General features: G+C 42.2%; 1 protein-coding gene across 2 annotated transcripts; it reads left to right on the top strand.

Annotated features, from left to right (window-relative positions):
* Positions 1-28: 28 nt before the first annotated feature.
* On the top strand, positions 29-9,915 carry rbbp9 (retinoblastoma binding protein 9). 2 transcript variants are annotated; one of them, XM_078556879.1, is made up of 5 exons: positions 29-196; positions 1,804-1,846; positions 1,945-2,050; positions 2,768-2,858; positions 9,394-9,915. In XM_078556879.1, exons 1-5 carry the CDS (start codon positions 83-85, stop codon positions 9,505-9,507), a joined length of 468 nt encoding a protein of 155 aa, XP_078413005.1. In that variant the 5' UTR covers positions 29-82; the 3' UTR covers positions 9,508-9,915. The 2 variants fall into 2 exon arrangements, with proteins under 2 accessions (XP_078413005.1, XP_078413004.1); XM_078556878.1 differs by having other exon boundaries at positions 33-196; positions 2,768-2,853.
* The last annotated feature ends 4,952 nt before the right edge of the window (positions 9,916-14,867 follow it).

The raw sequence follows: 14,867 nt of genomic DNA, 5'->3' as shown, positions 1-14,867 counted from the left end.
TTTTAGCGCTGGGATAAGGTTTAGTGTGGCTGATCGCAGCCAGTCAGCAGTGTCTGGCTGGGAGGTGGGTCCCGCCTCTGTAATGGCTCCGAGCGATGGCCAACACCTCTGCAGAGCAGTGATCGTACCCGGCAATGGGGTGGGGGACGTGGTGGACAGTAACTGGTACAAATGGGTGAAGGATCAACTGAAGCAGGTCGGTAATAGCAATAGTTTATTGCAGGTGAGAAGTGCCGGCTCCTGGCTGCAAGTATTGCGGGAGGGAGGGAGAGAGAGAGAGGGAGCTCCTGGAGCCTGCAGGCGGACTCGGCCCTCTCCTGAAATAACAGACAACTTGCTTCCGCTTCCCCTGCCGGTGTGTTTTTTTTACATAAATGTGTTCCTTTAGTCATAGGCTGAGGTTCTGTTCTGATTTATTCATTCTCTCGCTCTTTAACCTGGACTCACAGAGGTCAAACTTGCCTCTGATGTGACTGGTAGATACTACACATCAGAGTGATCCATAGTAACCGAAAGCGATTTTAGTGCAGACCACGGCCAAATTTCCTTAAGGGCCTATTTCCATGGCTGAACCACTGTAAGAAGCCTTCTTACAATTATGCACAAGGATGCCATTGTTTTGGAATTCATCTCGCTTATAATTTTTTTCATTAAAAATTAATAAATTGGTTTTATTGCATGCTAGTGTTGTCACCTCTTCCTGTAAAGGTGTCATGTAGCAGATGGCAACTCCAGGGTGAAAGGGTGTGATAAAGGTCAGCACCTGGAAATATCGTTTAATTTCCAGTCTTCCCAGTGGTTGTCTGACATTAAGTGGTTGGTAGGATGCAACTTGTGTATTTCCCCTTGAAGTGAATCCTACATCTAAGTGTGACAGAGGTACTAATCAGGGAAGGGATCTGATGTTAAATGGAACAGGAAGCAAAAAAACTGAACACAGGAACTGGCATATAGTGTTTCCTGCTCTGTCTTGTGTGTGATGACAGGTTTCTTGAATCTTGGTAGATGCAATCATATTGCAGGGGAATATACTGTTTCAGTAACATTACAGAAATCACAATGAGGAGTTTTGATGTAGTAAATAAGGAGAGATTGTTTCCATTGGCAAGAGGGATTAAGAGCCCTCTTAAGAACCAGAAGGGAATTGAGAATTGTTTAATGCAGTGAGTTATTATGAACTGGAATGCAGAGCCTGAAAAGGTAGGTGGAAGCAAATTCAATAGTTAACTTTCAAAAGGGAATTAGAGATATACTTGGGAAATATGGGAAATGGATATATACTTTATATAGAAAAGAATTGCATGGCTATGGGGAAATAGAAGGGGGTGATTCTAATTGGATAGCTCATTCAAAGAGCTAGTACAAACAGGGTGGGTCAAATGGCCTCCTATGACTCTGCGCCTTCAAAGTCCAATTCATTACTCATCAGGACAAACTATTAGGGGCACACTGTTGCATGGACTATTTGATGCAGTACTAGCACCGTTACACTTACTGAAAATATCCTGTCCTAACAATCACCCATGAAAGTAACGCATTTGAAAAACCTGCTCGAGGTACAAAGAAGAAAGTACATTTCTCCTGCATTAATCATAGCTTAAATCACCTTAAAATTTTAATCTTTCACAAGTATCTTTACAATTTTTAAATGCCCTTTCATTATTCAATTATGATTTTTTTTAATCTATATGCTCTGTACTAGTCAGTACAATGGATTTCTATGCCTTAATGCACATGAAAGAGACATTATTGTTTAATCGGATTGTATTCCATATCTCCTTAATTTTTAAAAATATCTTGCAGATCCCAGATTTTCAGTGTTTGCTTCAAAACATGCCTGACCCATGTAAGTGATTTTTGAAAACTGACATTCCAGTTACCGATAAAACTATTTTTTTATTGAAAGATATAGTCTGTTTTATTTAATCTATGTCTGTTGTCCAGTGACAGCTAGAAAAACAATATGGCTTCCTTTTATGGAGAAAACACTGCAGTGCGATGAACAGACCGTTATCATTGGACACAGTTCTGGGGCTGTTGCAGCTATGAGGTATGAGTTTCTGAAAGGATGATAAATAGGATTTGAGTTCACAAAACAGTGATGTGTTTAGCACAAGTTATTTTTACACCCAAAAGATATATCAATTTTTCATAGGAAAACAGGGAGTAACAACCAGCAGCAATACTCTATAGTGTCTTGTTGTTAGAAGCCACATGGAAAACATATTAGTTTTGTTATACACAGGCTTTTTAGTTTAGAGATGGCTGAACAATATAGTTGAATTCAATATGTATATATTCTTTATTAATTAGAGTTGTGATGTTCACATCCTGAACCCTAAGTTATTGTACCGAATGAGGCTGGGGCAAATTAGGTGGAGTGAAAAGCTTTTAACCTTTTAAGCTTTTGTTTGTCTGACCTAATATCTCTTCATGAGGCTCGGTGTTTCATAATTGTTCCTGTGAAGTGCCTTGGATGTTTCAATATGTGAAAGGCACGATATAAATATAAGTTGTTATATTAGAGAACAAGTAATGCTGACAAGTATAACATGCTCCTGACATATTGGGATATTTGAATTAAAAACCAGAGAACTACGTGGATTACTTGTGCATTCTAAGAATGCCTCCCTTTTTAAACATAACCCAAAATAGAAAACCCCAATACCTTTAAGCTGCTGAGCTAAGGGAATGTAGTAGGAAACTTGTAATGTAATTTCCCACAAAGTATTGAGTATGGTTTACTAATTACGTATGTTTGTTTTAGATATGCTGAAACGCACAGGGTATATGGTATTATATTGGTATCTGCATATACATCTGACCTTGGGAATGCCACTGAACGAAAAAGTGGTAAGGTATTTCCCCTGCTTTCAATCTTCCTTTCATTCACTCCTCTTCATAACAATATCAGTCTATCAATCGTAACCTTGAAAATTTCAATTGACCTAGCATCCACATGAGAGTTTAATTGTTTGTTGTTGTTCTGAATCTTTTGGGGGATGAGAGTTCCACGTGAAGTGATACAAATAAATGGTAAACGATATGTTACTGTCTCAATGATCACAAGTGGTTAAGCTAGTGAGTGGCTGAGACATACAGACCAGGAAGCTCCCAGGTTAGGTCTCAGGTCTGTGTTGTGCTAAGTTAACTGAACTCAGCTGGCACTAGGAGCCTACAATTTGACAACCCTATAGGCAGTATGGATATTGGATGAGAAAAGGATTGTAATTGGTTGTGATACTTGATGGCCTAAAGGCCTGCTGAAACTCGCTGTCATGGCCACTGCACAAAACGAAGAAGAATAAATAATTGGCAAATATGAACACTGAATCTATACAATGGAAAGACTGCACCTCACCCATGTCTGTTACACCATGCTTTTGATAGCTACTACACCTGAAACTCATATTCATTGTAATCGGCGGTCCCTCGGAATTGAGGATGATGTCCGTCAGTCTTAGTGAGACTTCAGATAACTGAGGAGTCCAATTCTGGATCCACAAGTTCTGCCGCAGTGGGCGTACATTGTTGCGGAGAGGGGTGGAAATCACAGCCCCGGGTTGGCTTCCTTCTCTTTCCTCTGGCACCGCCATTCCACCTTGTTGTCAAGTCGCTGAGCCTCGAAGCCGCTTGCATCTTGATGGACCAGGTGGTGCCATGCTGAGCGCTCAGTGGCATTCTCCTCCCAGTCAGTGGTGTTATGCCTCTGTGCTTTAGGGTGATCTTGAGCGTATCCTTATAGCTTTTCCTTTGGCTGCCCTTTGAGTGTTGGCCAACAGAGAAGTGTGAGAAGAGAACCTGCCGAGGGAGGCAGTTTTTGGGCACCAAATGCAATGGCCTGTCCATTGGAGTTGGTTCCACAGGAGCAGAGCTTCAATGCTGGGTAGATGCAGCTTCATAGAGGACACTCACATTAGTCCAGCGGTTCTCCCATTTGATCCCCAGGATTCGATGCAAGCGCCACTGTTGGAAACTGTCAAGGATCTTAATGTGGCGTCGGTAGACAGTCCATGTTTCACTGCAGTAGAGGAGGGTTGTCAACACAACGGCCTTATAAACCAGAACCTTTGTTAGTGCAGCTTGAAGAAGGCAGCACTGGCACAGTTGTCTCGGTGCTGGATTTCCTCATCGATGGTCCCTTGAGAGAGGTGGCTGCTGAGATAAGGGAAGTGCTAAAACTACATTCTGCCCATCAAACATCCATAAGGTAAACAATAGTGATTGGTGATTTAAGAAGAATGAGAGGAGATCTCATTGAAACTTATAAAATTCTGACCGGGATGGACAGACTGAATGCAGGAATGATGTTTCCCTGGCTAGGTGGTCTAGAACATGGGGTCAGAGTCTCAGGGTACGGGGTAGACCATTTAGGACTGAGATGAGGAGAAACTTCTTCACTCAGAGGGTGGTGAACTCATTGAGCCAATCAAATGATTAAATATGTAAATGCAAACAATTCAAAAGTGGTTCAGTTCAGTTGCTACATATTTATAATGAGCAAAGAAATGAACAGCAGAAAACTGATCAATCAAATTGCTCAATCTTTTTGAAAGCTATCAATGCCAAGTTGTCAAATAGTAGGAAGTGACCAAATTAGAATTTTCACAAAATCTTTGTAAAATTGGTTTGAATTGCCACTGTGAATTTTTCCCTCCGTTGCTAAAGTAATACTTGTTACATAAGAAACAGAATCCAGTGCTGCTACTTACCCAGAATTATCTGTGTGGTGAATCTGGTCCCAGGAAAATGTTTTCTTGGAAAAGGCTACTCCTGGGTCAGGAGCTTGGAGTATAGAAACATAGAAAATAAGAGCAGGAGTAGGTCACTCGGCCCTTCGAGCCTGCTCCACTATTCAATATGATCATCTATTCCAACGCCATACTCCCGCTCTCCCCCCGTAACCCTTGATGCTGACTCCAGAAATCTATCTATTTCCTTAAATATATTCAGTGACTTGGCCTCCACAGCCTCTTGTGGTAGAGAATTCAATGAGTTCACCACCCTCTGAGTGAAGAAGTTTCTCCTCATCTCAGTCCTAAATGGTCTACCCCGTACCCTGAGACTGTGACCCCATGTTCTAGACCACCTAGCCAGGGAAACATCATTCCTGCATTCAGTCTGTCCATCCCGGTCAGAATTTTATAAGTTTCAATGAGATCTCCTCTCATTCTTCTAACCTCCAGTGAATACAGGCCTAATCGGCCCAATCTCTTCTCATACAACAATCCTGCCATCCCGAGAATCAGTCTGGTGAACCTTTGCTGTACTCCCTCTATGGCAAGTATATCCTTTCTTAGGTAAGACGACCAAAGCTGCACACAATACTCCAGGTGTGGTCTCAACATGGCCCTGTATAGTTGTAGTAAGATATCCTTGCTTCTGTATTCAAGTCCTCTCGCAATGAAGGCCAGCATACCATTTGCCTTAACTGCTTGCTGCACCTGCATGCTTGCTTTCAGTGATTGGTGTACAAGGACACCCAGGTCCCTTTGTACTTCAACATTTCCCAATCTATCACCATTTAAATAGTACTCTGCCATTCTGTTTTTCCCATTAACTTCACACTTATCCACGTTATACTGCATCTGCCATGTATTTGCCCACTCTCGGCCTGTCTAAATCACCTTGAAACCTCAGAACGCCCTCCTCATCGCTCACATTCCCACCTAGTTTTGTGTTGTCAGCAAACTTGGAAATATTACATTTGGTTCCCTCATCCAAATCATTGATAAATATTGTGAATAGCTGGGGCTCAAGTGCTGATCCCTGTGGCAATCCAATAGTCACCACCTGCCACTCTGAAAAATACCCATTTATTCCTACTTTCTGTTTCCTGTCTGCTAACCGATTCTCAATCCATGCCAATATATTACCCCCAATCCCATGTGCTTTAATTTTACACACTAACCTCTTATGTGGGGCTTTATCAAAAGCTTTCCAAAAATCCAAATACACCACATTCACTGGTTCTCCCTTATCTATTCTGCTGGTTACGTCCTCAAAGAACTCCAGTAGGTTTGTCAAACATGATTTCCCTTTCATAAATCCATGTTGACTTTGTCTAATCCCATTGATATTTTCTAAGTGTCCTGTTATCACATCCTTTATAATGGACTCTAGCATTTTCCCTATTACCTAGGTTAGGCTAAATGGTCCGTAATTCGCCGTTTTCTCCATCCCTCCTTTTTTAAATAGTGGGGTTACATTTGCCACCCTCCAATCTGCTGGGAATGTTCCAGAATCTTCAGAACTTTGGAAAATGACAACCATTGCATCCACTATTTCCATGCACGCAATCTTTAGTACCCTGGGACATAGATTATCGGGCCTGGGGATTTATCGGCTTTCAGTCCCATTAATTTCTCCAGCACTATTGCTTTAGTAATGCTAATTTCCTTCAATTCCCCCTTCTCACTAGACCCTTGGTTTCCTAGTATTTCTGGGAAGTTATTTGTGTCTTCTCCCGTGAAGGCAGAACTAAAGCAGTTGTTCAATTGCTCTGCCATTTCCTTGTTTTCTATTATGAATTCTCCCATTTCAGACTGTAAGGGACCTACATTTGTCTCCACTAATCTTTTTCTTTTTACATACTTATAGAAGCTTTTACAGTCCACTTTTATGTTCCGTGCAAGTTTACTCTCATACTCTATTTTTCCCCTCTTAATCAATCTCTTGGTTCTCCTTTGTTGAATTCTAAACTGCTCCCAATCCTCCAGCATGCTAATTTTTCTAGCAACTTTATATGACTGCTCTTTGGATCTAATACTATCCTTAATTTATTGTGTTATCTATGGCTGGGCTGCTTTTCCTGTTGTGTTTTTGTGCCAGAAAAGAATATATAATTGTTGCAATGCACTCATTCATTCCTTAAATATTAGCCATTGTCTATCCACCGTCATGCCTTTGAATGAAGTTCCCCAATTTATCTTAGCCAACTCATGCCTCATACCTTCATAGTTTCCTTTGTTAAGATTTAGTGTTTAAGTTGAAGTACTTTGCTAGAGCCTCAGTTATTGAGTAGGAAATTTTGGAATATTTTTTCTTTACATAAACTTGGTTCTTCCCAGTTGACTGTAGTCCACACTAAGCATGGCAAGCCCCTCCTCTCTAAATTATGTGTCCACTCACTGCTGGGTTTCCTGAGGCTCAATTTTCTGCTGTGGACACCTGACCGACTGTGAGTTGTTCCTAGGAGCCAACCCAACTGATCTGGGCTGACTTCTCCTGATCTGCCGGAAGCCAATTCCCAGTCTATTATTGGATTCTTTTGCAGTTTGGACCGTCTAGATGCAGTCATGGTGCTTATTTCCTGGGCCTGATTTCCGCATATCCTTTTGCCCATCTTACTGCAGTGCTTTGCTTTTCAACCCAGGGACTCCTATAGAAATAATGTTAGAATGTTGTCTGCAGTACACCTTCACATGTCACTCATTGGAAGCCCTGATTTTGGCTTTCTGCTTGAGTGTATCTTTGTGTGAGTGAGTGATTAAGGAGAGAATAAAAATGGTATTAGCCTATGATTAAGGGAGCTTCCAGCTTCACCAGTCCCACACCTTGGGCTGGATTTTAAGGCCTTCAGAGGTAGGAAGGAAGGGAAATTCATTCAGGGGTGCCCAGTGCATGTCAGGGGCAGCCCCCCTCTCAAAAATATCACCCCCCACCACCCCCCAATTTCCTCCTGCATTGCCTGCCCTACAAAACCCAACCCCTGCCTCCTTCTTCCCCATCCCTGGGTTCTAGGATCTCCCCCGCTGCACTAAAATCCTAGGACTTGCCTTTTTTGGGGCAGCCATGATCATCTTCACCCTCCTTCCTGCAGTCCCAGCAGCACCCACTACTGAGCTCTGGTGCTGCCAGGACTGTGGGGCTGCCAGCCAGTCCGGTCCTGAGGGCGGGTCACACTCCCGCTGAGGGGTGGAATTCCCACTGTTAACCAATTTAGCCTGCCCGCCATGTGTTATAGCTGCAGGGCGGGCTTTCTCAGAGCGTGATGTCTCACAGCCGACTTTTCTTTCAGGGGAGTGAGGGGGGGGTAGGGATGGGCGGCGAGCAGTCCGCCACCAAGTAAAATGCAGCCCCTTATGCTTTCTTCAACCACTGCAATTCCAGAGTGACATCCTCAGACATACTAAATGCAGAAAGTTCCAGGAACCTTGTCTTGGCAGCAATTGCTCCCCCTTATTGTATACTGCTTTGAACTTTAAGGAAAATGGTAGTTTTCTGAAAATGCGAAGCTTGGAGCACATTCAGAATGACACCCAAACGAGGCTCCCCCTCATTTCCCTTCGCTGCGTATCCTCGACCCCAGATGGACAGAAATTTGATGGCCTCATGGCCTCCTGCTTGAAAAGCTATGCATCTGTCTGTTCCCCATCACCCTTCTGACCTGAACACTGCTCTCTAGTGACAGAATTTGAGAGTTCTGTCAAGCAATGTTCAGTTTATCTGGAAGTCTCTACAAGGTAATCCCTGAATTTCTTCTGCAGTGAAAGATTTTCTAGCTTCCATAGTCTCTCTTCATAGCCCAGTTGCCTAACAGAAGCTTCTCCAAAGCCAGGATGTCTTCAGGGTAGTATGATGACCAGATCTGAATACATTGCAGTTGGCTGAGCCAGAGCTGGACACAGGTGTCAGCCGTGGCTCAGTGATAGCATTCATTGCCTCCTGCCAAAAGGTTGTAGATTCAGGCCCCAGGGACATAAGAGCACAGAATCAAGGCTGACATGCCCGTGCTGTATTGAGGGAGTGCTGCACCATTGGAAGTGCTGTATTACATATGGTCATTATAATGTTGCTCTTTTTGTGAGATTTTGCTGTGCAATGTGCAAATTGCTGCCACACTTCCTACATTACAACAGTGATTACACTTTAAAGAGTCTGTAAAGCGCTTTGGAACATCCTGAGATTGTGAAAGGTGCTATAAAATTCAAGTCTTTCTTTTCATAAACTCATGATTGCCCTGAGACTTAAGACAGTCAATCTTCCTGGGCCCAGCCTGCAAATAGCACATGAGGAATGAGCATAATGCCAAATTACAGGAAAGCATCTGACTTTCATTTACAGCTATTTACATGATTGTGATCCATTCAGATGGTCAGGTGCAGCCAGCTGAAAAGTCATACAGGCAGCTTATGAATGGCTCAGGTAAAGAACAGAGCATGGTTGAAGTTGAGCATGTCAAATTAACATGTTCCCATCAGAAAATCAAAAGGCTCTTTTATTCATTAATTATAAAGTGCAAACAATTCGAAAGATTAAATCACACAATCTGCTTTTCAGCAAAATGCATGGAGGTTTTCAGCTTTAATTGAATAATTATTACAAGCATTGACATGTACAGAAATCAGACTTTGATTTTGATGTGACATTGTCCTTGTTTTTTTTTTAAAGGATATTTCAACAGTCCATGGCAATGGGAGAAGATCAAATGCAATTGTACCCATATCGTTCAGTTTGGTTCAACTGATGACCCTTTTCTCCCGTGGTCTGAACAGCAGGAAGTAGCAGATGGTCTTCAGGCAGAACTCCACAAATTCACAAACCGAGGGCATTTTCAGGATGAAAAATTTCCTGAATTAGTAACTGTTGTTTTCAAGATGAGGAAAGCACCTTGATAATCAGTAACCTTTTCATTCATGGGTTGATTAGATTCTTTTCTTTGATTTAGATTTCTTTTTCATAAACTTTTATTCTTAAACTGATGTGTTAAACTTAAAATTATGAGGAAGCTATTGGCTTTGTTACATGAAGTATATAAACAGGATTTCAGAATGACAGTTTACACTGCTGATAGTGACTGGAAGAGTTGAACAGATTTACTACATCTTCTGCAGCTTAATGGTAATAAGTGATGATTGCCATTTTGTCACATCAGAGCAAATAAACAAACCTTAACTTGTACAAGAGAAAGTACTGTGGATGCTGGAAATCTGAAATAAAAAACAGAAAATGTTGGAAATACGCAGGTCTGGCAGCATCTGTGGAGAGAGAAACCGTGTGTTTCAGGTCAATGACTCTTCGCAGAGCTGGGAGTGATTAGAGATGTAACAGTTTTTAAACCAGACAGGAAAAGCAGGGAGGGAAGAAGGTGGAAGGCAGAAGAGATTAAATGATAGAAGGGGTGATGGTGAAAATGAAAAGGGACATTAAAGGGATAAGTAAAAGATGTGTCTAGAGGAACTGTAAGTGGGAATAGCTGAATCACAAGCAGCTGCAACCAAAAATAAACACAGGTTATGATCTAAAATTGCTGAATGCTGAGTACAGAAGGCTGTAAAGTTTTCTGTTTAAAGATGAAGGGCTGTTCCTTGAGCTTGCATTGAGTTTCATTGGAACAGTATAGGAGGCCTTAGCTTGTGTCCTACCCAACAGGATATCCAATAAACTCTACTTTATAAACTTTTTCACTAACATACTAATTTAAATTTAGTTTTCTTACCTCAGGAAAATTGCTGGGCAGTTACTTTGGTTATTTAAAAAAAAAGAATTATATCCATTTTATGAACTTACTCCAGTTTTGTCACATGATTCAGAAGGTACAGTAGTACATTCATGATGAGAATACTGTTGGCCATATCGTTGAGTCATCTGCTGTTGTGAAGGTGAGGGATTTCAAGATAATTTAGCAGTGGTCTCTGGGGTATATCATGGGTTGTGCTACATTGAAAGCGGTCTTCCAAGGTTAGACTGCTACAGTTTTTCAGGCTTTAGGGGGAATTTGTTATCTTATGGACCCATTCCATTCTACTCTGGATGATCTATATTAGGTATGTGTCTCAGCCTTCCTGGTGGTCTGGCACCACCCAAAATGCAGGAGGAATCTTGAAGTTAACTGGTAGTCATATGCCACATGCATTTGTTATAGTTAGATTTGAACTTTGCCTGGATGCAGGACGCATATATTTGTGATAAGCAGTCACTGCTGTGCTATTCTGTATCTTAGTGACTGGAAAGGGGGAAAGAGCCTCCAGCTCTCAGCATGATCTGTTTCGTAGTGCTCTTGCTTTTGACAGAGGTTGCAGATCCAGGGTCTGCTCTATGATCGAGTACATAATCTAGTTTGATAACTCAGCAGTTTTTTAAGCCTGCCCGCCTGTCAGAAACTGGGTGAGCTTAACTTAACTGTGAAATGTTCTTGCTCGTCCCACCTATTCTGAGCCATGGGCAAGGACCTGTGATGGAGACCAACCGGGTTCTTCTTTACACATGACACTCAGCTGCAATGACATAATCATCATGATGGTTTTCCTGATTGGCCAAACCAAGTGGGAAGAGGAGTTGGGGCCAGAAGTGGCCCAAAGCATTTTACTGTTTTGAGTTCTAGTTGAGCCCAGAGCAGCAGGAACATGCCATCCTGCCCCTCCCACTGCCTTACACTCCCACCCCACCCGCAACCAACTGATGCGACCCACCCAAATCTTCTTCCTGTGATTTAAGTGAAGGCCAAACTCCTATCCTTTCTGTGCGCTCGGTTTCTGGCGGGAGACTGACTGCAACAAGTTTCTTGGGCCTGATGCTATGGAGGTTGATTTGGTTTGTTACCCTGATTCTCATCCCAATCGGGGCTTTCAGTGCAGTGCTGAAGAGTGCTGCATTATCAGAGGTGCCGTCGTTCAGGCCCTTTTCAGCCTGGTCAGATGTATGTGAAAGATCCCACAGTGTTTTTTCAAAGAACAGTCCTGTCCAATATTTATCTCTCAGCCAACACCACCTAAAACCTTAGTTGGTCATTTAGATCAGCTGCTGGTTTTGGGACCTTACTTTGTGCCGCCTATGTGACTGCTGTGTTTGGCTACATAATAGTGACTACACATTAATTTATTGGATGTGAAGTACTTTGGAACATATAGCAGATGTAAAACCTGGCTGTATGAATGCAAATTCTTGCATTCTTCCAGTTGACTGGCAGTTCCTATTGTTAATATTAGCCATATCAGCAACTGAAGGAGCTTACCTTGGATATAAAATGTGTAGATCAAAATTGAAATATTTGAATTTCTGCTAATGTCACACTCCTTATTAATGAAGTTTTAGCACCCCATTTACAAAGAGCCTTCTAAGCAGGAGACACGCACCATTTCCTTGAGTTTTTAAATTCTTGTATTTGGTGAGCATAAACTAAAATTCTACTGTATAGATGGTAACTAATTTCTAATGATGATTTTTGCTCAATGTGCTGTCAAATGAACTGAGGAACAACAATTTCCTGACATAAATGAAACTCCAAAATTATCATGGAAAGGATTCCTAAATATAAGCTTACACCAAATCAAATACAGTTGAGTGGCAACCAAAGCTTGCAGAATTCTATGGGCTGCAACTAACTAGTGTGTTTTTTTTAGCATATAGGAAGTGGTTCAAGCAATTAATCCCTGAAGATCCAATTTGGATTCTGGTGTAATTTCCAGGTAGCGTTATGCCCACAGCCGATATTAATAGCTGCACAAACCAAATCCAAGGGGGAAACTTGGCTTACGGGCTATAGCCTTTTTTTTGTATTCTGAAAATGAGAAGATGATGTACTAATCTCATCAGCAAGAAGTTCAGTATCACTTTTGGGATTTTAAAAATTAAAAGTAAAAGTTTAATTAACAAAACTAAAAGAAAACTTAAGCACACAATATTACAGTTACACAGTTAAACTTAGTCTTAGAAAATATTCCCTCTAAAAAACACCCCACTTGGTCAGACTCACAAGTAAACACCTTCCAGGCAACAATCCCTTATAGATGCTTAACTATCAAAATCTAGTAATATAACTCAAGGCAAACTGCTGTAGCTTTGATAAAGGCGTATCACATGATCTCTAACTCTCTTCCATTCTGCTGTGGAAATCCAAGACTTCGGAACAAAACTGCTTGTTACAGCCCAAGACTTCTATGGCTTGCCTGGATAGCTGGTCTAAATTGCATCATCTTCCAGCCTAGAGCTGTTTCCAGGAGATCTTCCTCATGCAGCCAATAGCCCACAGCTACAGCTAACACCTCCAGCTCCCAACAACTACAGTAACTCTAAAATACTTGTTTTTTCCATTCTATCTCATGTTCCATTGTTCTCACACCTCTTTGAAACTCAAGTCCTTCCAAATATAAAGTCTTTCATGTTTCTATTTTTTCCTCTGCTTTTGGGTCAATACAATGTAATATACTCACTTCTGTTTACCTATGGAACTCCTGCAAGATGCAAACATGTTTCTTGATACCTGACTTCCCACTGATATTCAACCAAACTCAACTTATCTAAAAATGCAAATGTTAGATCCAATCTATTGTCGCTCAAATCTTTCATGTTTGAAATCCCCTAGACCGCCTGTCTTCTAGTAATCACTATCCAGCTTAATTACATTATTTATACACATGTGCGTGCACACAGCCTCCTTTACAGAATAACACAATATTCCCCAAAAATATTATAAAGAATAACCTCCTTTCCTCACAGGCTGAGAAATGGTAAATATGTTGCTTAATTTATTTATGAAGATATTCTGATTAGTATGTTGTTTGTATTATTTATGGAGAAGTTCTGAATTGTAATTGTTTTTGATTGCACTGTTTGCAGCTATGAAGAAGCTAAAGAGTTAATAATTTTTTTTAAAAAGCATGCTTACCACAAAAAGCTGCTGCTTGTTGTTTTGGGGCCAAACACAGACCTTGGTGTCATATGGATGGCAAACAGTGCAAAAAGGTCACCAGTGAGTCTGGGGTTGGATGGCCAGGACTCTCATAATCAAGGGGTTAGGTAGCCAGGTCACATGTAGACAGGGAGCGATGTGCAAAACTGCATGTAGGCAGACCTGGGGAAGGTATAAAAGTTGGGAAGACATTGGAGAGAACTAAAGACAACATCATCTGTGCCCAAGTAGTTTTGAGGAGCAAGGATCAAAAGCAGCTTTCTTGTATCGCCTATTAAGTATTTTTGTTTATTTGTTTACTTAACAAATTCTGCTAACTTGTTGCACCAAAATCATGGTCTGCTGCTTTTTTGCCTTGTTCCAAGAACTTATTTAAGGTCAGGGGACCTTCCAGCTGCAAACCAGGCCAGTTCTCTACGGATCCTGACGTTACTGGATAGTGAAAATTCACAAAACCAACATGCAGACAGCTGGATCTGGGCAATTTAGCCTAGTCTGAAGAATATTTTCTAAAATGTACTGTGTCTAACTAACCAACACCATTGACAAAACTATTCCATTTGGTATTGTAAAGCCTGTGGGACCAGTGTTCTGACTAATCGTGTAGGGCAGGTTTTTGAGTTTGGTGTACGGGCGTGGTCAGCAGGTCCAGGAGTGGCCAGGAAATGGGCCACCGCCTGCAATCAGCCCCTGACCGCAATTTCATGCTGGTGGGTCAATTAAGACCCACCGAGTGTGAACGGAGGCTCCCCAATGGTCAGGAAGGCAGGGGCAGGGGCCTGTCGGGCGCTGGGACCAATGGTGACCCGGCAGCTGTTTAAAACCGGCACAGTCAGGCCCAGGAAGGCTGCTGGCAACGAAGACGTCTTCGGTCTTGTCAGCAGGAGATGAAAAATTATGGATTCGAATGCGGCTGTAGATGCCAGGCAGGAGGGCAGGTCGGAGGCACTTGGCCCCCCAGGATTTCTGAGTGCCTCATGGTGGTCCTCCTGGAGGAGGTGACTGCCAGGAGGGACACCCTTGCCCCCAGGAATGGAAGGAGGAGGCCACCGCGCCTTACAAAAAGAGCTTGGGAGGAGGTGGCAGTGCTGGTCAGCAGCCATGATGTTGTGCGGCGCGCCTGAGTCCAGTGCCGCAAGAGGTTTAACGACCTACTGCGCTCAGGAAGGGTGAGTACCGCGTTGTCATGGATCAACACTGTTGAAGTGTTAAGCTCTGGCCATCCCCCGTGGAG

Source organism: Cetorhinus maximus, chromosome 14 (assembly GCF_964194155.1).
Source record: "Cetorhinus maximus chromosome 14, sCetMax3.hap1.1, whole genome shotgun sequence".
NCBI lineage: Eukaryota > Metazoa > Chordata > Chondrichthyes > Lamniformes > Cetorhinidae > Cetorhinus > Cetorhinus maximus.
Note: the sequence above shows the minus strand (reverse complement) of the source record. Positions and strands in the feature narration are given on the sequence as shown.

Coding starts and splice junctions, on each gene's coding strand:
- rbbp9 (XM_078556878.1), top strand. CDS start 83: ATGGCTCCGAGCGATGGCCAACACCTCTGCAGAGCAGTGATCGTACCC. Junction 1,847..1,944: donor TCAAAACATGCCTGACCCAT/GTAAGTGATTTT, acceptor TCTGTTGTCCAG/TGACAGCTAGAAAAACAATA. Junction 2,854..9,393: donor TGCCACTGAACGAAAAAGTG/GTAAGGTATTTC, acceptor TTTTTTTTAAAG/GATATTTCAACAGTCCATGG.